Below are 23,882 nucleotides of genomic sequence, written 5' to 3' on the forward strand. Positions count from 1 at the left end.
ATCTTGTTTCACCTATTATATTCTGTATGGTGCACGGGGTTGTCACTCATACAGCTTTTACACAAACATTAGCAAATATATGTTTTTTTTTTTAACATAGGTATAAAAGGTGATTGACTCCTTTCCCATCGCCAGTAGACGGGTTTCTGTGAACGTGAAGGCGGCTCCAGGATATCAGAGGACATTTAGGCTAAAAACATGGTGTAAATGATGCCGCTTCCAGTCGAATTTGAATGTCGGGGCTTACAGACACTTGGAAGACACCACAGGAGCAGCTTTGTTTTTAACGTTTGAAGAAGTGGTCAATAGTTACTTCCACTGTATTGGATTTGTCTGCAACGCTGTTCACCCCTGAATGTCCAAAAGTGTTTTGTGGACTCAAACACTTGTATTTATATGTGTATTTGTTTGCATTTTTTGTATTTCTCTAAGTAAAATAGAAACAATTGTTGGAAAGGTTTAGATTTTCAATTTTACACTCTTTTTTACAAACCAAAGTCTACATTTGCATCTGTACCGGTTTCAGTTTCTAATAGCACTTCCCTGTCAACTGTTATGTCGCATGAACATTTATACACAAAGGCACATTCCTGAGGGCAGAGCTGTGAAAGCTGCAACAATCCGTAGAAGAGAAGTCGGGAGTGCAAAGGTTCTCGCTCTGCACAAGTTCATGTGCATGTCCTGTTCTGTACATAGAGGAGTCACACAGAGGTGCATGTGACTTACATTCTCGTGCTTCATGTGTTTGAGCAGCCGCAGCTCTCTGTAGGTTCTCTTCGCGTGGATGATGGACTGGAAGGGTCTCGACAACTTCTTCACTGCTATCTTCAGGCCTGTCTTCCCATCATACGCTGAACTGAAAAACAAACACAGCATTTGAAGGTGGTTAATTGTAAGAAGTAAACTCATTCAATCGGGCTAATGACGACTGTCATGTCAAAACCTAAAAAAGGTTTCCCTTTATTTAACAGATAATGAGGTACTTCATTTGACTGCGTAGGAGGCCAGAAGCCAGTAAACAAAACACAGAAATACACAACACTGAGAGCTTGGTCTCACTTTTCATTATAAAGCCACTCTGCAGTGTAAGGCTGTGTGGGGAACAGGACTGAATGTGTAACTGCATTGTGTACAACTCACTTGTAAAAATGTTTTTTTGTTTTACTGGTACAAGAATTACCAGGACATCAGTGAACATTAACTTGCATAAAGCAGTGTTCACACAGAGCTAGACAATCTTTTTTACTGATGTTGTTTGCATGTTCCTGGCTCTTTCAACTATAATTATAACAAAACCTCAACAGTTTAGCACACAATGCCCGAGTCCACTTGACACTGCAGCGACTGAAAAACCTGTCATTACAGCTCCAAGAATCTCTTATTCTCAATTCAGTCGAGAGATGCCCTGCTGACTGTGACACACGTGTCTGTAGAGGAGTTCCAGCATAACATGACAATTGGTGCTGGAAAACAAGCAACATAGCTGTTAATTGAGAGAAGACAAAACGTCGTCTGAACTGAAAACAACCACAAAAAGTGTAAACAGTGCACAGTGGAATGGAAGACGTCTTGGCCCGGCTATCTGCTGTCTCAACCTGAAGCCCCAAAATATTGGCCCCTGGAGACCAATTCCTCAATAGACTGTGGCTGGTGGGCTCTGAGACTGTATAATTGTTAGCATCTTGTAAATGTTGTAAATAGTTGATTTGAACATACTGGTTTAAGGTGCATCGTATCTAAGTCAACCCTGGGATCCTGCTGAAGCTGTCCAAGTGAGTGCACACTGTGTTTATTTTGCTCCTCATTCATCCCTTCATTCATGATTGGACTCATTTCATTATAATGGTGTAAGAGAATACCTCACAAAAAAAAGCACGAGGCAAAAGAAAGTGCAACATAAAAGCTGAGAGTGAAATGCGCTCATGTTGTATTCCGGTAAAAATAAACCTGAAATAATCACTGGCAATAAAATACTGCAGACCACAGAAAGTAACATTTGGCAGGACATAAAAAAAAACTGGACTGGCACTATATTTACTAGATCTGGATTTTTATTTTGGATTTGCACCAGATTGCACACATTCATAAATATCAGTCCCTAAACATGTCATCAAGATCCATTAATTATTCCCTAAGAAATAAGATTGCAATGTTACAGAAAGTGATAACAAAAGCTAATCTTCCATAACCAAAACCACATCCTTCCACCAAGTAACTACCAAACACATATGAAAACATAAACCTCATTGGCAGAGGCAAATATGTAAACAGGGACAGAGACTAAAAGAGGCCATGAGGAGGAGAGAGGCAGAGGCTAGTGGGCCTTGCCTCCCCAACATGTGTGACATTACTGCATTTCCGGTACTGTGAGGGAACACAACCCACTTACAATAAACCACATTCCTTCCAGGTCAATCACTTAAGCTGCATCACAAACGGACGATTGCAAAATCAGTCGAAAAAAAGGAAAAAAAGATCTGTGCTCAGTTTTGTGCAGACGCTCGTTGTTTCCCCCCACTGTGGTCTAACTCTGTGCAGGGTGTTAAAATAAGGGATTTTTTTTCTTCATCAAACTGCTTTTGCAGACCAACTCATACGCAAATCAAGTCCAGACAACGAGTCGCAGGCAGCAGTCAAAACTTCTTCATACTAAGAAGAAATTGACCTAAACTCCTTACCCAGTCGGTTTAGTTCGAGTCCAAGTCAACTCTGCTTGTTAGAGGAGAAGAGAATCATTTCCTCTGAACACTTTCCACAAACTGCTGACCTTTTCAAAGTGGACGACTGGGTGAGCTCTTAAGGTCTAACACATAATTCCTCTGATGGTAGCTTTAACAATGATACGGTGTCTGTGACAAAGTCGTGGTGGTGAGCTCCATGGATCCACAATAAGAACATCACGATAAGCAGTGTGTGTTTTTCTTCCAGTAAGTCAAAGATTATCTCCCACACCCAGTGTACTCTCATGTCTCTGACTTGCAGAACAACTTCTGTATGTGACACCGAGAGGGAAAACCCGGACTCAGTTAACACAGAGGAAACCAGAGCTAAATGACAAAACAAAGACAAACGTCTCTTAAAACTGCTGCTAGTCTGCAGGACAAACAAGGCGGCTCTGAGCATACACCAGCCAATAAGTGTGTAATAAATGGAAGTGCAATAACAAATGGCCATAAAAAACATGGGCTGTAAAGAGGAGCGACGTTCTGACGCCCGGGCGATGGGGAAGTCGTGATCATGAGGAGTGTGCTTGCAGGTAAATGTGGACTGTAGATGACTGATTGAGATGTGTGGAGTTAGGGTTCTCCTTCTCACATGTTTTAGAAAAGAGGTTCACAAAAGATTCAAGAGAGACAACACAAAGAGTTTTGCATTTCATTTTCATCGGCTCCCAACAATTGAGAAAATACAGCAGAGTCACAAAAGCTGTGATTCACTTCTTGAACTCTCTCGTGCAGCTTTTAGTTCAAAAGAAATAATGCATGAGGTGTTATTCTCATGACTGGCACTAACTCATCTTGGCACACACACACACACACACTGAAGCTCCTGGGGCTTCATTATGAGTAAATGGAATTTACTAAAATGTTACCTTGAGCCCTACTCATTTCATCTGTAAACTGATAAGCTACTTTCATAAAATGTATAATTACCATTATTCTAGTTGCTATAAAATGTGTTGTCAAAAGTAAGTGCCGCATCACGAGCATATACTCGACAGAAAATATAACCAAAACATCTGCGTGCAAACTAAAATGCTTAAAATGATTGATAGTGAGATAAACACTGACTACATGTTTACATGGACAGCGATAATCTGACTGTTTAAATATGACATTATTTCAGTTATGGTGTTTACAAGAGTTGCAAATAGAATGTTCCATTTTATTCATGTTTACATGTTACAGAGCATCGTCCGGTTAGGAGTCATGACATCATTATGTCCACATACCTCCTTTTAGCCATGTTTCTGCCAATCCAAACACTTAATAATATCCATTTCCCATATTGTAGCATTACTATGATTTATCCCTCACCCCAGAAATGTGACTTCTCCATGGTGACAGGTCATTCTGTGCACAGAGCACGAGTCGTCAAGCAGTTAGGAACTGACGAATATCGCAAAATGTTGTGAAAACTCCAACAGGAGATTATAGTGTGACGTAAACATGTCTTCATAATGACACTAAAATCGGAATTATCTACATGTAACGAAATGCGATTATTGATATTATTCAAGTTAATCAGAAAATGCTGTTTATGTGGCAGTGTCTTATTCAGACTATTGTATTCATCGGGTCACTATTAGAATATTGGTGTCCATGCAAATATAGTCAGTGATGTTCCTTGTTGTCATCTCACTTTCCTGCAGCTGAGGACACATCATCATTAAATCATCAACAGTAAATGTTCTGTTATGCACACAGTGACCTCAGGCACAGTAATACCTCTGATAGGATAATCTGTGCCACTCACACAATAATGTTTCAATGTGCATATGGCTGCCATAGTGATTTCATAACACTGTTCTGCTTATCATGATTATAACCTCAGTAAGATAACCTGGTTAACATGTTTACATGGCAGAAGCAATAATCTCAGTAGTTCCATTCTTCAGCCGTAATTAACTTATTACAGGGTCATATAAACACAGAAATGTTCCGATGTGCTGTGTTCACAGAGACTCTGATTAAAATAAACTGCTCGTCCCTCCTTCATCTCTCAGACCTTTCTGTCAAAAAACAGGATTCCATGGGAAGAGTCACCACCAGCTGGGGCCTATAAAAGCAGCTGAAAAGGTCACCCAGTACCATGATGACTGCGTGCCAGGACATTCTGAGGCTCACGGGCCTGATCCATCACTTTAGACCAAAATGAATGGTTTTACTCTACAGTCAGTCGTGTATCTCACATGACTGAACGCTGCAGCTAAAGTCACGTAAAATTGCTGGTTTCAAACTTAAGCCTCTGGTTTGTTTGGAGAGCTGACAAGTCAGTGCTCATTTCTCCGAGGTTAATACCGGGCGCGTCAGGCAGAGCCAGGCAGAGCCAATATTGCACCTTCACACCAGATTAGCCTCGTTACACAATCCATTCCTAATCAGCAAAATATGCAAAGCTACATATGCTCTTTAAATGAATACATCGCATTAAGAAGGCAACAGGACATGCAGGCACGAGTCCAAAAAAAAAAAGCTTCCGAGCTGAGAACAACTGGTGAGGAAATGCTTGTGCTGCTTGACAACTAAACACACCCGTGAAAGCTGCAAAATAAACATGTGCAGGACGTGCTACAAAAGAATTGAGAAATGAGACATGCTTAAATGAGAAATTTAAGCATTGGGGGCAGTGGAGCACGGCACATGTTGTCAACACGGTGCCTTCAGCTGCAGCCGTGCACAAAGAGCTGTTTGTGTTCCACATCTGCAGAAAACTATTGCTCCAACAAATCAATAACAGTTTCGTATGCTATTGTGTTTTGAGCATGAGGGAACACCCAGATAGTAATTATATGAATGTCTCAGAGAGAGAAAGCAGGGAATCATTATGAGTTCAGAGCTCTGATTGTCTAGAAATGCTTTTGATGGTTTCTGTGTTGCCAATAAATAAAATGTTGTTGTTGTAGAGTCACGCAGGGATTGTTTTCACAGTAAATTGACTTTGTCATCCTATCTCATCTCAAATAAGAAGGTTTTTGAAAAGCTTAGTGATAATAATGTAAATTAACAACTCTTTTTACTGGTCTGCGTGTCATGATTTCAGCAAAGCCTTAAATATCTAGATAACGTTTCTAGCCATATTGGTTGGCTCTAAAATGTTCCTATATTAACTATTAATTTAAAATACGTATATGTCCTGTGGGCCTGCACGTGTTCCATGCTTGTGTTTGCTTAGTTAAATCACCTAAACATAAAACACGAGGCACTCAGCAGCACACAGTCCATACAGTAATCCCCACCAGCAGCATTCCTTCAAAATGCCTTCTTTCCACACACTAACCCAGGATCTGGCATCTGGCATTAAGCAGAGCTAATCTCCGAAATAAGGAGGAAGCTGTTGTGTATTTATTCTAAGAGGTCTTGCATCTAAACGTGACATATACACAAAACCCTACAGACAACATGCTCACCATTCTTAAACACTAGCATGACTTCAAGCTGAGAAGCTAAAGAGCATCGTGGCAGCAACAACAAAGACTGGGCGGGCTGAGCGACTGCGAGCAGGTGCCCTGCAGACCGACATCTGTAACACACTGGAGAAGGTGCTGCACACGCGGCTATTTATACCATACAGATTCTGCACCCCCTGAAGGGTATTTAATGGCTTCATGCTGTTTGAACCACTTAGATTTTTTTAGAATTTATTGTCACTGTTAAATTCAAAAAGGCTTTTGATCACATCTCCAAAGAGATAAGTGGACAGCTCCTGCGTGGAGGATATCATCGAATACAGAGGGACACACTGAAGGATTTCCTCACAGGAAACCTGAGAACAGAGAAGCTTAGAATGATGTAACGGAGCTTTTCTGTGCAAACTCTGTGTATCAAGACCAGATATAGTCCTGATACAGCCAGAGATTATACAGAGATAAATGGTCTGTATATATATAGCACTTTTCTAGCCTTGATGACCACTCATAGTGCCTTAACAGCACAGTTTTGCCATTCACCCATTCACACAGCGCATCTATGTGCAGCGCTCTATCACACACCACTCACACACTGTGTCACTGTATCTTGCCAAAGGGCACTTCAACAAGCGGAATGGGGGCAACTGGGAGCAAACCATCGACCCTATGGGTACTCCTCAGTCACATAAAGATGTTTGATAATTATCAGGATAAACGTCACATTATTATTTCTGATAAGTTCAAAAGACTGATTTTGGCTCCTAAGTGAAGGCTGTGGTTTAAACTGAGGTAGATCAATTCGGTCTTATACTTCCTGACTGTGCTTACACAATGCAAAAGTATTATATTGATGTATATTGGATTTTTGCTATATTACTATTCATAACATTTTTATTGCAACAGTTATTTATATTGTTTTATTGCCCAGTGCTTGTCAGATATAACGTTCATAAAGCCAGACAAATTATTGAACTTCTTAATAGCTGCTCTTTTTGCATGCGGCTTGAGAATGACATGCATAGACTTTATTTCTGCAACTACAGGATGTATATGAATAATCTTGGTATGTAAAACTTGTGAGATTTCTGCAGAGGTGTAAGAATCGGTATAGATGCTACTGGGTCTGACTAAATGAAGATTTAAAGAAAACACATTAAATAAAAGATTTTGTGTCCACCTAAAAAATATGACTCTTTCAATTTACTTTTCAATGTTCATACAGATTTATCCTTTTTAATTCTTGTACCTGTTCATCTTTTACCACTTTTATTCTGTTTTAAACTGTGATTTCTAATTTTTAATTGTTTTCATTTAATTTAGTCTCTGCATATAAAAAATGCTTTATATGCAAAACTGCCTTGATTGATTGATTGATTGGTTTTTATCAATGTGTGATGCATATTATGTGCCCAACATAATAATAATTCACACAACTACAGAGGAAGAAGTAGAAGAAAACACACACACACAGACACACAAACACTTGCACACACAGCAGCTGGAGGGTTGGAAGTGGGGCCCATAAGAAGAGTGGAGTTATAACTGTGGCACCATGTCATCCATGACTGTGTAATGACTAAAAGAGCGTCACAGCTGAGGCCACTACCTAACCTCGGGACCGTGAGTCATGGGCGCACCGCAACCGGAGACAGAGAGAGAGGGTGACATCATTCTAGAGTCATCGTCACCCACCGTGGCAGGACTGGGTCTCCTGAATAGAAAAAAAGCTCTTAGTGTGCACGAGAGAGGGAGAGAGAGGAGGGGGGGGGGTTGCTTTCTGACAAACCACGTGACCTTCTGGTACTCTGCAGGCTGCACCCAACTAGAAAAAAAATGCATAATGCATGCGATGTGTGCGGGGTGTGCGTAAAACAGAAGTGCCAGGGTTGTGTGCGTGCAGCGGGCAGGGCCCACAATGCTGCTGGGCTTCGGTGTTGTTTTCTGTGTCGGGAGCACAGATCGTATCTCAGGACGGGGAGGCACCATGACGCGGACATGCCACCCAGCAGCTCGATGCTCTCATAAAGCTCTGATTTAAAGCAGAGGCTGCAACACATGTGGGTGTTTGGTTCAACTTCTGGAGCTGCACACCATAGAGGCGCGTGCAGGTGTGTATTGTGCACAAAAACAATCGGAAGGAACACGAGTGTAAGCTACACGAGCAATGCCCCGAAGCGTGCTGCGAAGTGGCCGCGATTCCTGAACAGTGTGAGGATGTACACAATAAAAGTAATGGTGTTATCCCCCCCCCCCCTCCCGGTCTCCCTTCTGCGTCCGGCACCGGGCGACCAGCAGCCCGGGCAGGAGGCAGCTGTGACGGGCCTCTGTGGGTGGTGGGAACCCGCTCCACTCCTCTTGTGTGTGTGTGTGTGTGTGTGTGTGTGTGTGTGTGTGTGTGTGTGTGTGTGTGTGTGTGTGTGTGTGCAAAAACAACTGCTCACCACACGGATCCGTAGGCGCCGGAGCCCACCGGGGACAGGTTCTGGTACTGCACCGGGACGTCCCACACGGTTTTGTTGAGCTCCTGGAGGTAGAAGGCGGGTCGGTCTTTCTGCGACATTCCTGTGGATAGACGGAGCCCCGCAGCTCACGACACACACCAGCGGAAACTTCTGCCCTCTCTCCTCCTCTCTTCCCCGTCCTCCTCTCGTGCTGTTGTGCTCCTCTGTTCCTCCGCAACTCAAAAACACGGTGCACCCCCCCCCCGAAAAACTTCCCCCGCCTGCAGTCGTGCAAAGTCCGGGTGCAAGAGACACCGTTCCGCCGCTCTCGGTGCACGTCTCTCCGGGGGACAACTTCCTCTGCTCTGGGTCCAGGAAGCTCAGAGAGTCCGTGGGAGACGAGCACTCGCTGGATTTTTCTCTCTTCTCTGTTCTGTTCTCTTTCTGCTGCTCTGGGCGTGCGTAAACGTAAGCGTGCACGCCAATGCGCGCTCCTGGTGGGGGGGTAATGGTTGTTATCTCGCGAGAGTTGAGTCGCTTTTGGGAAACCAGGGGATGTCCCACCCGGTCCCACCCCTTCCCTAAAGTGGATGTGAGTGGGAATCACCCTTAGTCAATGACTGGGTATGTTTTCCCTTGACATCAGCACGCACGCACGCGCGCACGCGCGCACACACACACACACACACACACACACACACACACACACACACACACACCAGCGAATCCACTATTACTACACAATAATAAACACACACAATAATACCTTGGACTAAACTACTAAACTACACATAACGGTTCACACTGATAAACATGAAATACTTTTTCCATGTCAAAGTCTAACAATATCACATTTAACACGGCACTCACCTGCTGTATGATATCAAATCACAACATTTCACACTACCTTATAAAGTCAAGTATAAAGTATCTATCTATACTACCATACCTTATTCAGGGATACTATCATCATCATCATCATCATCATCATCATCATCATCATCACACTTGCTTAAGCCCATCATGAGGGGATGTGGTGACTCCCTGCATTTTTGTGCACTGCTGTAATTTTCTATTTATTCTATTTTTATTCTACCCTCTTTATTCTGTACCGGGCTGGACTGGGCCTGCTGTAATCCTAGAATTCCCCCCATGGGGATCAGTAAAGGATCTTATCTTCCCTACGTGTGGCCAATGTCATATATTGTTCAGTTGAATGGAAATCCCTTGTGTGTAATCGAGGTTTGACACGTTACTATAAGTTGAATACACTGAGCAGTCCTTATGAAACCAACATTTAAAGTGACTAGATCCACATTTTTATTTGGATCAGCACCAAATGGCACACATTCAGAAATATTAGTCCACTAAGATTTTTTTTTCCCATCAAGATCCATGAACTATTCTCTGAGAAATAAACAGGAATGTAAAAAAAAAGACCTATCTCGCAATGTTAAAGGAAGTGGGGGAAAAAAACCTGGATCCACTTTCTGCTCTGGACCCACACCAAAATTGAATGGGTTCTAGCCTGACCAATACCACATATTGCCACAAGGTTTGGTGGTAATCCTTCCAGTAGTTTTTGCGTAATCTTGCTAACAAACAAAACAACAGCAGATGAAAACATCACCTCCTTGGTGGAGGTAATAATAAAACGATTGATGGCTGAGTTCAATTTAGCTGCTTCACTTTCAGGTCGGCTAGTGGTGGATTGGAAGAATAACCAAGCCATTGTTAACTAGCATAGCAGAGTGTATAACTCCGCCAAGTCCCAACAGTCAATGACACAGCTCCAAATCATAAATATCAGTTCCCAAAATGGGCCTGATTTCTTTTAAGCAAGATCCATGAATCATTCCCTGGGAAATCTGTGAAAATGTCAAAACATTCACAATGTTACAGAAAGTGATAAACATTCCTGAATCCACCCCCTAAACTGGATCCATGCCAGAATTGAATGGGTTATTTTTTGGCCCATGTCCCGTCCTTACAAGTGTCATAGAAATACGATTTGTTTTTTGTGTGTAATCCTGCTGTCGAACAACCACCTTACAAACAGACGTGGAGGTGGTTACACCTGGGCTTTTCTGACATGTCAAAGCATCTGCTGTGATAAGGTCCATCCTAAACAATGACTTTGAAAAGAGCCAGTCAGGGGAAGTACACATCCTCCAGTATAATTCTTTCAAAGCACAGACTATTCCTCTGAGTACGGTATGATCAATGACAATCTATAAGGTCACTGGTGACAAGAGGGCACCCAAGGGCTTATGACACGTGTGAAGGAGGTACAGGGTTCACTGAATGAGATAGGACTAAAATAATATCAATGACCTTTATGCTGCACATCAACAGAAATACATATAACCATGATGCAAGGTGTGGGGCAGAGTCATGCTCTAAGCACAATTCTAAAAAAACAGGCCTTATGAGGACAGAATGAATGCAGCAGAAGACAGAGACATCTTGGAGGAAAAGCTATGATGACACGATGAAAGATGGTTTATTTTGCTGCAAGACAAAAAATGCCAAACAAAAAGTCAAAGCTGCACAGACTTGGATTTAAGAAAAACTCCAGGAGAGAACATAAATCAGAGTCAAGTCCTTGATTCAGTTGGTTTATGGCAAACCGGAAAACTGCTGCTCCCTCAGCCTGAGGAGGTTTGCAAAGAATGGGGGTAAAATTGCATAATTCAATGTTCAAAGATGATAAAGATCAACTCACATATACAATAGACTTGAGGCAATTACTTCAGATTTGAACTTCATTTGATTGAAAGGATATTTTTCTGTTTGTGTATGTTTTGTTGATTGATACCAAAATCAGAAAAATCCCACCCAATGTGATTCAAGGTTGTAAATCAATAAAATTTGAACAACTTCAAATGGACATTTGGGTGAATACATAGTTCAGGCACAGTGTCACTTAAAACCTAAACCTATTTGTTTTATAAAGAAAACAAACACAGAACTTGTCTGATCAAGGTTTTACTCAAAATTGCATTGCACCCCCCCCCCCTCTCCAAATCAAAAAAATCATTAGTAATAAAAATAATGTAGCAGAATTAAACTCAGAGTAACAGTAATAGATGGAATGAGAAGCACCATCCCTGTTTGGCATTGCATTTCAATCTTCAGGCGAGTCTGATGCAGCTAACCAATTTTTAAAAATGTTGAGGTATGCCTCTTTTACAGTCACTACTCTTCTCTCTGTGACAGAACTTTGACTCCTATGTGACTTTATTTATGACATTCAAGACATATCTAGTATTAGTTGTCAAAGTAAATGCAACGTACTGTGTATATCAAACCTAAAAAAGTTTAGAGACGCCAAAAAGCACTGTTGAGAAAGGTAAAGAGATCTGATAACAGTGAAATATAGTGTATACAAGAACATCTTTATATATTAGCATTGTTTATCTTCCCCTCCACCCTCGACAGTGGAAGTGATACAGACTAAAACACAGCTCGGAGCAGAAACGCTCACTTTCAGTTTGATCAGATACTGTGTATGGCAAACCTCTGGTCATTGGTCAGGTTTCATTCAAATATATACAGGCCAAGCTTATTGTAGGGTATGCACAGGTATACGGCACAATGCATACACTGCATCCTTCATTATAAATAATTACAGGGTGTGTATGAAGACAAGAAACAGTTTTACCCAACAACAGAATGACACCATGTGACCAAACAGGCTCTCTTCTTTATAATAACTGTGGAGTAGATTCCAGATGCCCTTCATGTCTGTAGTGCACATACATTATTAAGGGAGGAGTTATGTACCCAGTCACCAGAAGGGGGCGCCACTGGCTATCTTTTTACATGGGTCCACAGGGCAATGGGGTTTCATCGGTCACTTAATCCTGAAAGTGTCCTGCATCGAGGATCAGCACGTGACCACTGAGATGAGCTGTCCCCATCCTGCAACCGTCTAGTCTTTTCCACTCCAGTCGGCCTCTATCATTTCAAAAAGACAAGATAGAAAGCCATGGCCAGACAGGAAGCCGCCACAGCAATGTGGAGCCGCGTCCCGATCACAGCAGCTGAGGAAAGAGATGGGGGGATCAGGAGGATGATTCAGGATAAACGGAGAGTGATCATTGAGATACAGCAAGTGTCTCTCACTTAGTGACACATTTTCATTTCTTTTGGTCCAACACTCAAGTAGAAATAAAATGACAGTGGTTCAAGATTAAATGGTTCAAGAGTGCATAGGATATTACTGTTTTATACAAGAACACTTGCGACTGGATGTAAAGGACTACCAATCATATATAGACTCACATACCTTTAATTAGGTTTACATATAATAATTTTTGGTTGGCTATGAGGTCTACACTCAATTGAATGTAAGTGGGCAAAAGACATCAAATATTCTATCAAAGTGTTGGTGCTAGTAGGTGCTACAATTACTTTTAATGTAATTATATAACACACACCCACACAAATATATATCAATAATATAACATCACATTCTAATAACACCAAAATCTGGGGTTTGTGGTGTTGACCTTGGTGTTGATATTTTGTGTGGTAGGAGGGTGCTGAATTGACATATTGTTGATTTATGACTTCTCTACCTTTGTAGAAGACGCCCCACACTCCCTTCTTCTCTGACAGCAGCCAGGTGTTGATGCGCGGCACCTTTTTGAGGTAGGCACAGGTGCAGATGAGCAGCAGCCCGAACACCAAGATGCCGTCGAAAGAGTACACTACAGGAGAGGGGACGAGAATATCACACAGCACATGATGCAAAGCTTATTCAATGTATTCACCAAAAATATGTTTGCTGATTAAATGAGAAAAAGAACAAAAACTCAATAGACGGATTCGTCTAGAGTTTAGAAATATGTGAAAGTTTACATAGACTGGTCGATATTAATCATGAATCACACAACATGCTGACTGTCAGTGATGAAAAATACAACATGGAGTATAATCCACCCATTTTGCTGTGGTGCTCCTGCACTTGTATGTATTTGAATGTTTTTAAATGTGTGGATGTTAAAAAGCCTCTTTGCTGAGCAATAAAACAACATCAATAACTATAGCGCTATAACAGAAGTCCTATATATATTGATATAATGCTTGTGCATTATGTGACCACAGTGTATGACACAATTGACTGACCTCAGATTTTTAAAATGTTTTGCTGTGTAAGTGTTTCTCAATCTTTGCTCATAAAGAGTTTAAACCCACAGCCTTCCCTCAGGAGCACTTATTGTGATGATTATTGATACTGGCTGATGTGAAAATGTATATCTTGATATCATTTTCAGCCATATCGCCCAGGCTCAGAAGAACAGCCAAGAGACAGACAGGGGAGATGAGACCATTTAGAAACAAATACTGCTGATAAACTAAAAAAACTGTTAAATGTAACTTTAGTTTTCCAAGGGTATACAAACATATTCAGCAGTACATTTAGTTTTAATGAAACATTTGCACCTGCCTCGCCCTTTAGGTTCAGACAGATTCTTTTCTATGCTGATTTAACTTCTACTAATTAAAGTCATTCAAACAGCAACATATACACTGTGACTTCATATGGAATTTCCCTTTAAACTACACGTATTCAAACCGTGTTGATGGCTCTGCTCAGGCCAGGACTACTCGCAGTGGCAGCAAGTTTAGTTAGTGTTTTCTTGTCTTGGTCGCTTATTGTTGTGATCGAGCTGTCTACCTGGATTTGTAACTGTTAGCCAGACAACCAGGTGAACGCTAGTTAGCAAGTTGTTTTGTAGCCACTCATGTTTCGATGTTTCCACAACTGGGAGGTTTGGAGACGAGAGCTGTTCCCCGGGGGACATCAAACTGTTCAGTGACTCTGTTACTGTCACACAGAAGCGACGTGACACAGTTAGTGATACAAGAAGAATCAGTTTCTGGTGCTAACACACTGACAGAGCTGCTCGGGGCCACGTCCACAGCTAAGCTAGCGTTAGCCTTCTGTTATAAAACTAGCCTAACTTACACGTCCTTCTTAGCTTCGGTTTCACGACACGGTTCACCTACCATTTGTCATGTTCGCAGTTTGCTCTCTGACGATGTTACACGACTGTTTCTCCTCTTAAACTAGCACTTCATCATGGAATATAAAGTCAAGATGTGATGGCTACTTCGCAGTCTCTCGGTTGACACTTCCGGTTTCACTTGCTTCCATTCTTCTTTTTCGTGTCGTGTTTGTTGTTGTCCTGCGGGTATTACTGCCCCCTACTGGAATATATGATTTACAGCAGCCTCTACCATTTTCACCGATTTCAAGTCAAAAACCGATGACACTTTTTAAGAACTTATTATTTCCTGTTTTACGAATAGTAGAATCTTCATCTCAGTCTATTTACATGGACTGATGATGAGGTAATGGGCCCCTGAGCACAGACAGGTTAAAGACCCCCGACCTGTGGTTCTTTGTTGTCGTTTGTGTCTCTTTATGGTGTTTTTTTGTCTCTTAATGATTGCTTTACAAATATGTATGGACATCTTGTGTCTTTGTTGTGTCTTTGTGGTTGTTCTCTGCCTCTCTTTTGTTGTTTATTGTCTCGTTCAGAATAGCTTTGTTTATAATAGACTGTTTGGTCGCTGTGACAGTTGTGGCTCTGTTTCTCTTTGGGATCATTGTGCATCATTTTATGGTCACTCTGGGCCTTTGTTTAAGCTCTATGACTTTCAAAAAAGTACTACCCATGGAACTGTCATATATTGGCCCATTCCGGGAATCGAACTCGTGCCGCCTGAGGAGGCCCAATGCTGCACCTTCAAATTTGGCATGACGACGACTCTCTGTGGCTGACTCGTGCAATTACAAGACATTTTAATCAGTTGATATTTATAGGGCTAGACTTACTAACAACCTAGACTTTCATGTGCATTATGGTCAGGCTGTTTCTATAAAATGATACCTACGTCCACAAATTCAAAATAATAAACACCTGTATTAACTACAAACATATATATTTTAAAACACATTTCCGAATCTGGTATTCATACAGCGTGATCGTTTCCAAATGATTATTTTCAGTACTGCATATTTTCCCATCACAATCAAAATCTCTGTTGATATTTGGAGCATCCCCTGACCACTGTTGTCATAACGTTATTCATGTCACTGAACTTGTCATATTATGTATAATATATAAATATATAAATATTTGACTAATGAACCGACCTACCAACCTTTAAAATAACAATCAAACCTCACCTCTTCAAAACTGCTTTTAAAGTGTGATAAATGTATATTTTATGTCTTTATGTATTTTAACCTATGTATCCTTGAGCAGTGCTACATAATGTGAAGTGCTACATAAATTAAATGTATTGTTATGATTATTAGTATTATCAGAAGTTGTAGTAGTAGGAGTGTGTAAGCATAAAATGTGCACGAGGAAATTCAAGTGTTGATAGATTGAACACAAAAAGTAGAATTTGCTGTGAACAACTGGATTCATAAAGCACAGATACAAAAGCCATATTTGTTTTGTTGTTTCTTCCCACGTGTCATTATCTTAATCCTCATCATCCTAATCCCTCCATGTGTTGTTGCTGCTGCCTGTGGGACAACAGAAGTTTCTCCCCTGAAGGGAACAAAGGGCTGTAAGACACTTAATAAGATCTGATCACAGGCCAGTGAGGCCCAGCTGTTCAGAGCAGCGTCACAGGAGCTGCAGCACGTCGTTCATCCCGACAACACCTCTGAGCTGCTTCTTCTTCTTCTTCTTCTCCTGCTCTTGGTTCTGTTAAAACAGACCTCAGCACATCTCTTCTTTCAACTATGCGTCTCTACCATTGCACACAGGTGAGATTCAATTAATGCTACTGTGAAGTTAGAATTAATACAATTATCGTTTGTTTAATCATAAAATATGAGACACAAAATCAGGTTTGAATTGTCCTGTGCCACTGATTGGTTAATGGATAGAGTTTGTTCTTTGCTCAGATATTAAAGGACTGAAAATCCACATTGGGCCTCATTACATTAAATACTTTTATGAAATGAAGTAAGAGAAAGTCCCAGAGGACCCCTGAGTATTACCTTTGCTACACAAAGTACATTTTTACACAAAGTTACAACAATCTTATTTTCAAAGTAAAGTAAGCTTTTGTATGTGGGATTAAAGAAAATTAGATATGGTTAGTTTATTTAGCATTGAGCATTTTCTTCTTCTTTTTATGCAATTGACAACTCATATCAAAAACTAAATACTGGATGCTGTTTAGTTTTGGCAATAACTTGTTGTTGTGGTTAGAAATGGTATAAAGTTTAAAACATATTTGCAAATTGAAAAGTCTATTCTGTAAATGGAGATTACTTACTTGCCTTCTGTTCTGTTTTTTCAGGTGTCACAAAGACGAAACGGAAGAGGTGAGGTACAATCGAAACAATCTATTTTATATCTTTAGATTGAATCTACAGAAAGAATATCCACATTTGTTCAGAAGTCACTGTTCCAGACGTTCCACTCATACTGTGTGTAGCCTACTGGATCAAACGCTAACAGTGATATGTGACTGTGTGCTGGCCTTGGTTTATGTTCGTCAGAGAGACATCACTGCTGGATGGTCCAACCTCACCAGGTGATTGAGAGTCAACAACAGGAGGATGGTGACCTCATCAAGCCCAGGAAGCCGCCAAATCCCATCGTGGCTTCTCACCAACACAGAGCCCTTCACCAAGAGCTGCTCTTCTGCCACAGGCGGTGAGAAAACCCTGAACTCTGTATGATCAGGTCACAGAGGCAGCAGGTGCTTATGCGGAAATAAATTCAAATACTGTCAATGAGCATAAACTAAACCAAAAGGTCTGAATACCTTGACCTGCATGTTCAACTCTATGTTCAACTGTTTTAATAATGTGAGAAACCAAACTTTTCTGTTTTTCCATGTGGCATCTGTGGTAAAGGAAATAGAAACTTCTACCAGAGAGCAGAGATATTTCTACAGATCAGTTTTCTGTCCATCTGCTGCCTCAGTCGGGGAATCCTCTATATGGCTTCGCCTGTTCAGCTGACCCCAGCTGTGACCGAGCTGTGACCGAGGATAAGCGATAATGCTTAGGTGTTGTTTAACGCTGCTCGAGTCAAAGTTACAACGCCTCGGCAGAGATCACCGCTGATCTCTCAGCAGGGGGCCGGTGTTCTCACTCTTGTGCCTCAGACAGCAGAAATAATACCTGTAACTAAAGCCGCAGGTGTTTGTGTATCTCTACAGTATGTCTGTCTGTATGTTGTCTTGCACCAACGTCACACTTTGTGTTCTTTGTCTTGCTTCACCAATGCTGAACATTTTTGACAGCTTATCTTAGAGCCACCTTTCTATTCATATTTTCAACAAACTTTTGTTCATGTGTCCACAGAGGTCTCCTGCCGAGAAGAGAGCCGGAGCTGCAGCGTGTCCTGGAACACAAACAGAGAGAGCAGCACAAGCAGAGGGAGCTGGCTCTCCATCCTCCCTCCGACTTGGAGGCGAAGCTTCGCACGATACAGCAGAGATTACAAGTCGTAAGTAGTGAGAGCAAAGATGGAAAAGGCCACAACCTATAGCCTTTCTGGATATATGTGAGGATAGCTGCAGTTATTTGTACATAAAGAACCTTGTTAAGGAGCTTGTCCCAACTAGAGGTTTCCTGTCTTGCAGTGTGAGCTTGAGGAGAAGAAAAGGAACGAGAGCCAGCAGAATGTGCCGGAGTTCGTCCGAGTGAGAGGAACCTTGAAGCACGTCCAAACCTTTTCATCATGACAACCAGAGCAAATAGTGCAGTTACATCTGGAGGATCGTCCTCTGCAGCTATGGCAGACACTGAAGCCATTTTTTAAAACCAAATCTATATAAGAATTTTTTTTAAATTTTCAGTATAAGAAATTTGTATTTTAGATTAGGGAAATGATTTGTCCTTAGTCCAGCACTCGATAGTGCTATCATATCACTAGCATTTTCTACTAAAATTAGATGTGTGCTAAATGTAAAATCTATTTAGTAGCAAGTAAGGTATCAAAAATTCAGCCCAAGCAACCTCTCTTTAAAACTAAGAATTACTGGAGGCCTTAAAGCAGAAAACAGGTAAAACCTAGTGCACTCATAGATTTAGAATAATTTTATATTTTCACTTTGTCTTCTTGTATCCCTCTATTAATACAAATAAACACTATTTGTCATTGTTTGATAAGTTTTCATTGCACCGCTAAAAAATGTTATGGGTATTCTTCACACGGTCCAGCCCTGTGGTGCTCGTGCTCATGTCCTCCATCACTACCAAATTCAGAGAGGAATAGACTTGTGAGCTTCTATTCTAAATTCCAGTGTAAATGTATTTTCTTTTAATCTGATGTTTATATTTAAGACCCCCACCCCCCAAAAAATATCTGTTCTTAAACTCAAAACCTTTAGTTCCATTTAGTATGTATGGAACTGACAACTCAAATACAGTGTACGTAGTCTCCTTCCAAAACATGTTATAGATATATAGAGGGAGAATATAAGCAACAGGAGTACATATAAAATGTTTAATAAAACATCCAGGGAGGCGGATCAAGTACATAAAAACAAACACTGAAGTTGGATTAATCAGAATCTGCTTGTGACAACGGGGAGAAAACAGCAGCCACAGGAATGAAACTTGTGACTCTTTATTTCCTGAACCGTTCATCCTTTTACGTGTCGTCTCCTTTACTCAAAGCTGCTGTACACATTTCACATGTTCTGAGACTCAGTTATTGACATCACGGAGTGAGTTAAGGTTATAGAGCTTAACATCAGATAAAATAAGTCTACAATAATGATTTACGGACCTTTACTTGGTTAAAAAGTGACAAAGTGCCAGCTGCTAGGTTTCTCCAGCTACGACCACACTAACACATTTTCATTTTTAAAAAAGCGTTTCAAAAAACAATCTCTGTCCAGGCGAGTGTTTTAGCTCTGGGTCATAAATAATCTTTGTACACAATAACACACCTGAAAACACGTACAACATATCCATTAACATACACTTATCACATGTGTACAGGTGTAACAGGAAGCAGATTGTCTTCTCTGCTGTCAGTTGGTTAGTGGCAGGAAATACTATGAAAACAGAAGAAAAACTGCATTGGTAAAAAGACCAGAAATGTCTTTTCTTGATCCAATGACCAAGTGGAAATACTGCGGTTAGCAAGGCTTTGCATTCACTGCTGGTAGTTGAGTCTTCATTGATGAGACCCACCAGGGTGAATATGTCATAATTTCCAAAGGTCTCCATTTTAGAAACATGAAAACTAAAGTAGTAAACCAAAGTAAAAGTAAACCAACGTAGTGTGCGCGCCAGTAAAGGTAGCAAAGGTGAAGATGCGTTTTGAAACCAAAACATAAACAAACACATACGCCCTAAAATGGAGACCTTTGGAAACGCTGCTGGCTCTGTTTTAGTTTGAAAACTCTGGGGTTTCGTCTGGACGGACAGAAACGGAGACTTTTGGAAGTGATGATGCAGTCACGCATGTTTGATTCCAGATTGGGTCATGACTTGACTACTAGTGGTATGCTGTTTTACGAGAAAGTATTAACGTGGACGTAGCCTGTATCTGTGGTGTGCTGCAAATAAACATTCACAAACTTGAAATCTCTATAAAGAAAATGTAGTGACGTGAATCAGGAGACACTACATGGATGTAAATATCATCCCAGACTCCTCACGTGGGCTCCAGTATAATGAGTGAGAAGGCCTGCTGAATAAAACACATTCAACCATTTCCTCAGACACATTCTGTGCAACTCCAAACACCTCAAGTACCGTAAACATTCACATTTCTTCTCATTTAGTTATGTGAATTACATGTGATTTCCCCCCCCCACCATGTTTATAAATACTTATTCTACTCACACACAGCAAACTCCATCCACTGTGCTCCTGTCGCGACTCAGTACCAGTGTGGTGCGTTTGCTGAGGAATAAATTAATAATAAATTAAATACAAAAACATTGCTTTCACAAAAAGAACATCATGGCAGGGTTAAAGACTACCATGTGCGTTTCCCACTCCTATCTACGACACTTAAAACTGCACACATAGAGTTGGAAGATATTTAGCGAGAGGTACAGCAGAAGAAGCACAGAGAGGTGAGAGAAGTAGGCCACCGACATGGTGCCAAGGAGATCACCGACATTATCATGGGTCCAAAGTAACAAGGCCAAAGGAGTTTACAGGTCAACAGAGAGAGAGGGTGGAAGGTGGCTTCTGATCCAGGGTCAAGGGATAATATTTATCAGCCATTTGAAGTTGTAGATTTGTGCTTTTAAAACCCCATTCTAGTGGAGATTGATTGGATTTTTCTTTCACCTCTTGAACACTTGTATGAATCCTTTATTCTGTTTACGGAAGCAGGAAATAGAATAATTTAATGACTTTTTCTCTCATCTAAGAACACTAGCTCTAAAAACCACTCCATTATAATTTCTCAGACCTGTTCTAAATCAAGTGGTTTTTTTAAAAACTAGAAATGAGGTGTCTAACAGAATTACACAACTTTAAATCCTGTAATAGTCGTGAATTGGCGTGAAAAACCTTATCCCTTAATTTCACAGAGTAAGACGACACAAATCAAAAGCCAACTTCAATGGTTTGAAATTTAAGGAATGCCATCCTTCCTCTGGCAGCACTGTGAGGGTGGCACACTCCAGTCATACACATAGGACAGTCGCAGCCTGATTTCCTCCTTGCAGAGCCGGCCGTCGCGCTGCAGAGTCTGGTGTTTCTCCAGCATGTCCTCCAGGCTCTGCTTATGTGTGACCAGATATTTGTTGTTGCAACCACGCGATTTGTACTCTGTGTCAAAGCGCGGGTCATGCGTCCGCCGGACATCCACTGGTCCCAGCCAGGCCCCCAGCGACACATCCTCGCTCTGCCACGTCTTCAAGTAACCTACGTTGAGATGTATGTAACGCACCAGGTCGGCTGAGAGGAAGTAGCCCCCGCCCAGTGCATAGGGCAGGTAGTAGTCACAGAGTTCCCAGGCGCTTTCCCGCCACTTGCCGGCTGTTTTCACTCTGCCTCTCCCTGAGAAGAAGCCCCAGTAGAGCCGGTTGGGTTCTTTCCCCTTCAGCTCATCTTTGAGGAGGTCCAAGCGAGCGAATGTGTCGTCATCCGCTTTGAAGACAAACTTGAACTCCACATTCTGGTCCAGCCAGGAGTACATGTGGAGCAGCTTGATTGTCAAGTTCTCATAGGAATCTCGTAAGTCGGGCAGTAAGAGCAGGTCTTTGTGCCGCCCTTGCTCTGTGTTGATGTTCTGCATGTCGTCATTGGACAGTCCCTGAGTTCCCACCACAAACATGGCAAGAACATCGGAGTCCCGCTTGGCAAGCCAGGTGCTTCGGATGATGCTCCTCCGCTCGGTGTACTTGGGTCCGGTTGTGATAAGGACCACGAGGAATGCCGACAAGTCTTTGGCTGTAGAGAGGGGGTTGTGCGGCTCTGGACGGGGCTGCAAAACGTTGGCACGAGGGGCCAAGCCTGGAGGATCCTGGTGGCCCTGTTTCAAGGTTTCTGAGGTACACTTGGCCAAGAAGACAAGAACTATGGCAAAGCTGCAAACAGTGCCGAGGACCAGGGCTGTTTTGTGGCGGCAAACGAGACGTAACAGATTCATCGTGATGTGTCTGGAACGAAAAATACAAAAGATTGTTAGTATTATTGCAATTCGAATTATAAGGTTCATAAAAGCACCTAAAATATTCTTTTCACCATTCATTTCTTCATTTCAGAATCGTTGGGTAATTCATTTACCTAAGCTGTATGCTTTCTTCAATATAACACTAGCAGCATTATGATTGATGATAACAAATACAGTGAAATTGCAAAACAACCTTCATTTTAAAATGTATTCTACACTGGATGGCACTAGAGGCTGAGAGGGAGCAAGCAAATATATATAAGACACATTTCCATATTCCATGATGCAGTTAGTAATCACACCGCTCTGCATATTTACCTCAGCTTGTTTTACTGCTGTGACCACAGACATTACAGGTGTAAACAAACATGCATGCGCATCAGGGGTGTCTGTGTCAGTTATGGCATCGGACTCGTGGCAGCAGCGTCTATACCCGTTTTCATTTTTTTGACATTTAGGATGATCATTTCTGCACATGGATCACACATTTGACCTGGAATAGCAGCAGCTGCAGGGCAGGTCAGCAGAGCAAAACCTGCTCACCTGCGGTTCTGTAGCACCACCTGCTTGCTAAGCTCAGTATCGGAACTCGTCATCGACCACACAGCAGCGCGCACAGATCGATACCGAGGATGTGTCGGTTACCTGAGCGGAGTGAAGTGTACCAGTCCCGGTGATGATGCAGGCAGAGCGGCCCACACACACATACAGTGGCTCCGTGGAGCTAACGCTAGCTAGCAGGGGGGGAGGCTCCGCGCACAGCTCAGTCCGCTGGATGTGAGCACACGCAGGCTGCTCATCGTGACCCGGAGACGAGGGTGGAACCAGCCCGGTTAGCGGTGTCTGTCAGGCAGGTAACAATAGGCAGAGAGGGGGTGTTAGCCTGTTAGCCTGTTAGCTGAGCCAGCTAACACAGCGCAGTATTCATCTCTTGTGAAGAACAGAGAGGTTCTTCTGTGCAGCAGCCGTGACGACACCGGAAGTGAAGCCCCCTGAAGAGAGAACAGGCTAAAATCCCATAATAAACATTCATGTGGAAAAACACTTTGTTTCCTCTGTGTTGCTGTTATTATTAAGAGGAAAGTGTTTACAACCTAAATAACTCGAACCCTAACTGTGGACACAAAATATACCACAGTATATGAACGTATATAAATGTATATGTATACTGATGGCTGTGGAGATTTATATATATAAAGATATTACATGTGAGAGAGGACATCTGAACAGGGACAATAATCACAGTAGAGCACTTTGTGAACAGCTGATGTTTGGAGCATGCGCACTCCACTGTCCTCTGCATTTCCCCCCCCCCCATCCAAGATGGACAAAGACCCGCCCCTGCCTTGCTTCTGATTGGGTAAAATTTAGGCAAGAATATTGATGATTGGTAAAAAATTTGGGAATACATTAGAATAAGCCAATCAGGGGCATGGTAGGGTCGACTCTCCGCCCACCTTGCGTCTAGGGTTGCAGTGTCAACTCTTAAGACACCAAAGCCGGATGTTATATTTGATAGTTTCAAAATTAAAACACTTTTTAACAATGTGAACCATGTTAACCATGCCCAATGGATGGGGAACTTAACTCTTTTATCTCACCTTCAGCTTTACCAGACAGCGGAGTAGTCATCTTCGAAAGACTCATTCAGCTCCGCTATCACCAGTA

At 41.8% G+C, this 23,882-nt stretch overlaps 4 protein-coding genes and 1 long non-coding RNA gene across 6 annotated transcripts in view; 2 read left to right on the plus strand and 3 right to left on the minus strand.

The window, feature by feature from the left end:
• The window catches only part of mapk14b (mitogen-activated protein kinase 14b), a 22,271-nt gene extending 13,216 nt beyond the window's left edge, over positions 1 to 9,055 (minus strand). The window contains exons 1-2 of the mRNA XM_034585248.1: positions 8,572 to 9,055; positions 727 to 856 (exon numbers count right to left, since the gene is read on the minus strand). Coding sequence (XP_034441139.1) covers positions 727 to 856; positions 8,572 to 8,690 — 249 coding nt within the window. The 5' untranslated portion in view covers positions 8,691 to 9,055. The remainder of the gene's footprint in view (positions 1 to 726; positions 857 to 8,571) is intronic.
• The window catches only part of LOC117761404, a 25,314-nt gene extending 14,118 nt beyond the window's left edge, over positions 1 to 11,196 (plus strand). The window contains exon 3 of the long non-coding RNA XR_004613828.1: positions 11,186 to 11,196. This is a non-coding gene — a long non-coding RNA (uncharacterized LOC117761404). The remainder of the gene's footprint in view (positions 1 to 11,185) is intronic.
• On the minus strand, positions 11,051 to 14,747 carry tmem167b (transmembrane protein 167B). The gene is made up of 3 exons (XM_034585249.1): positions 14,590 to 14,747; positions 13,155 to 13,286; positions 11,051 to 12,617 (listed from the first exon to the last, which is right to left on the minus strand). The coding sequence occupies exons 1-3, from the start codon at positions 14,597 to 14,599 to the stop codon at positions 12,535 to 12,537; spliced, it is 225 nt and encodes a 74-aa protein (XP_034441140.1). The 5' UTR covers positions 14,600 to 14,747; the 3' UTR covers positions 11,051 to 12,534.
• A 2,374-nt stretch (positions 14,748 to 17,121) lies between these two features.
• On the plus strand, positions 17,122 to 18,309 carry LOC117761603 (protein FAM107B). The gene is made up of 3 exons (XM_034585637.1): positions 17,122 to 17,270; positions 17,927 to 18,071; positions 18,208 to 18,309. The coding sequence occupies exons 1-3, from the start codon at positions 17,131 to 17,133 to the stop codon at positions 18,307 to 18,309; spliced, it is 387 nt and encodes a 128-aa protein (XP_034441528.1). The 5' UTR covers positions 17,122 to 17,130.
• Positions 18,310 to 19,849: 1,540 nt separating this feature from the next.
• On the minus strand, positions 19,850 to 23,376 carry b3galt6 (UDP-Gal:betaGal beta 1,3-galactosyltransferase polypeptide 6). 2 transcript variants are annotated; one of them, XM_034585359.1, is made up of 3 exons: positions 22,842 to 22,977; positions 22,533 to 22,641; positions 21,064 to 22,200 (listed from the first exon to the last, which is right to left on the minus strand). In XM_034585359.1, exon 3 carries the CDS (start codon positions 22,188 to 22,190, stop codon positions 21,171 to 21,173), a length of 1,020 nt encoding a protein of 339 aa, XP_034441250.1. In that variant the 5' UTR covers positions 22,191 to 22,200; positions 22,533 to 22,641; positions 22,842 to 22,977; the 3' UTR covers positions 21,064 to 21,170. The 2 variants fall into 2 exon arrangements, with proteins under 2 accessions (XP_034441248.1, XP_034441250.1); XM_034585357.1 differs by lacking the exon at positions 22,533 to 22,641 and having other exon boundaries at positions 19,850 to 22,200; positions 22,860 to 23,376.
• Between the last annotated feature and the right edge of the window lie 506 nt (positions 23,377 to 23,882).

Source organism: Hippoglossus hippoglossus, chromosome 5 (assembly GCF_009819705.1).
Source record: "Hippoglossus hippoglossus isolate fHipHip1 chromosome 5, fHipHip1.pri, whole genome shotgun sequence".
NCBI lineage: Eukaryota > Metazoa > Chordata > Actinopteri > Pleuronectiformes > Pleuronectidae > Hippoglossus > Hippoglossus hippoglossus.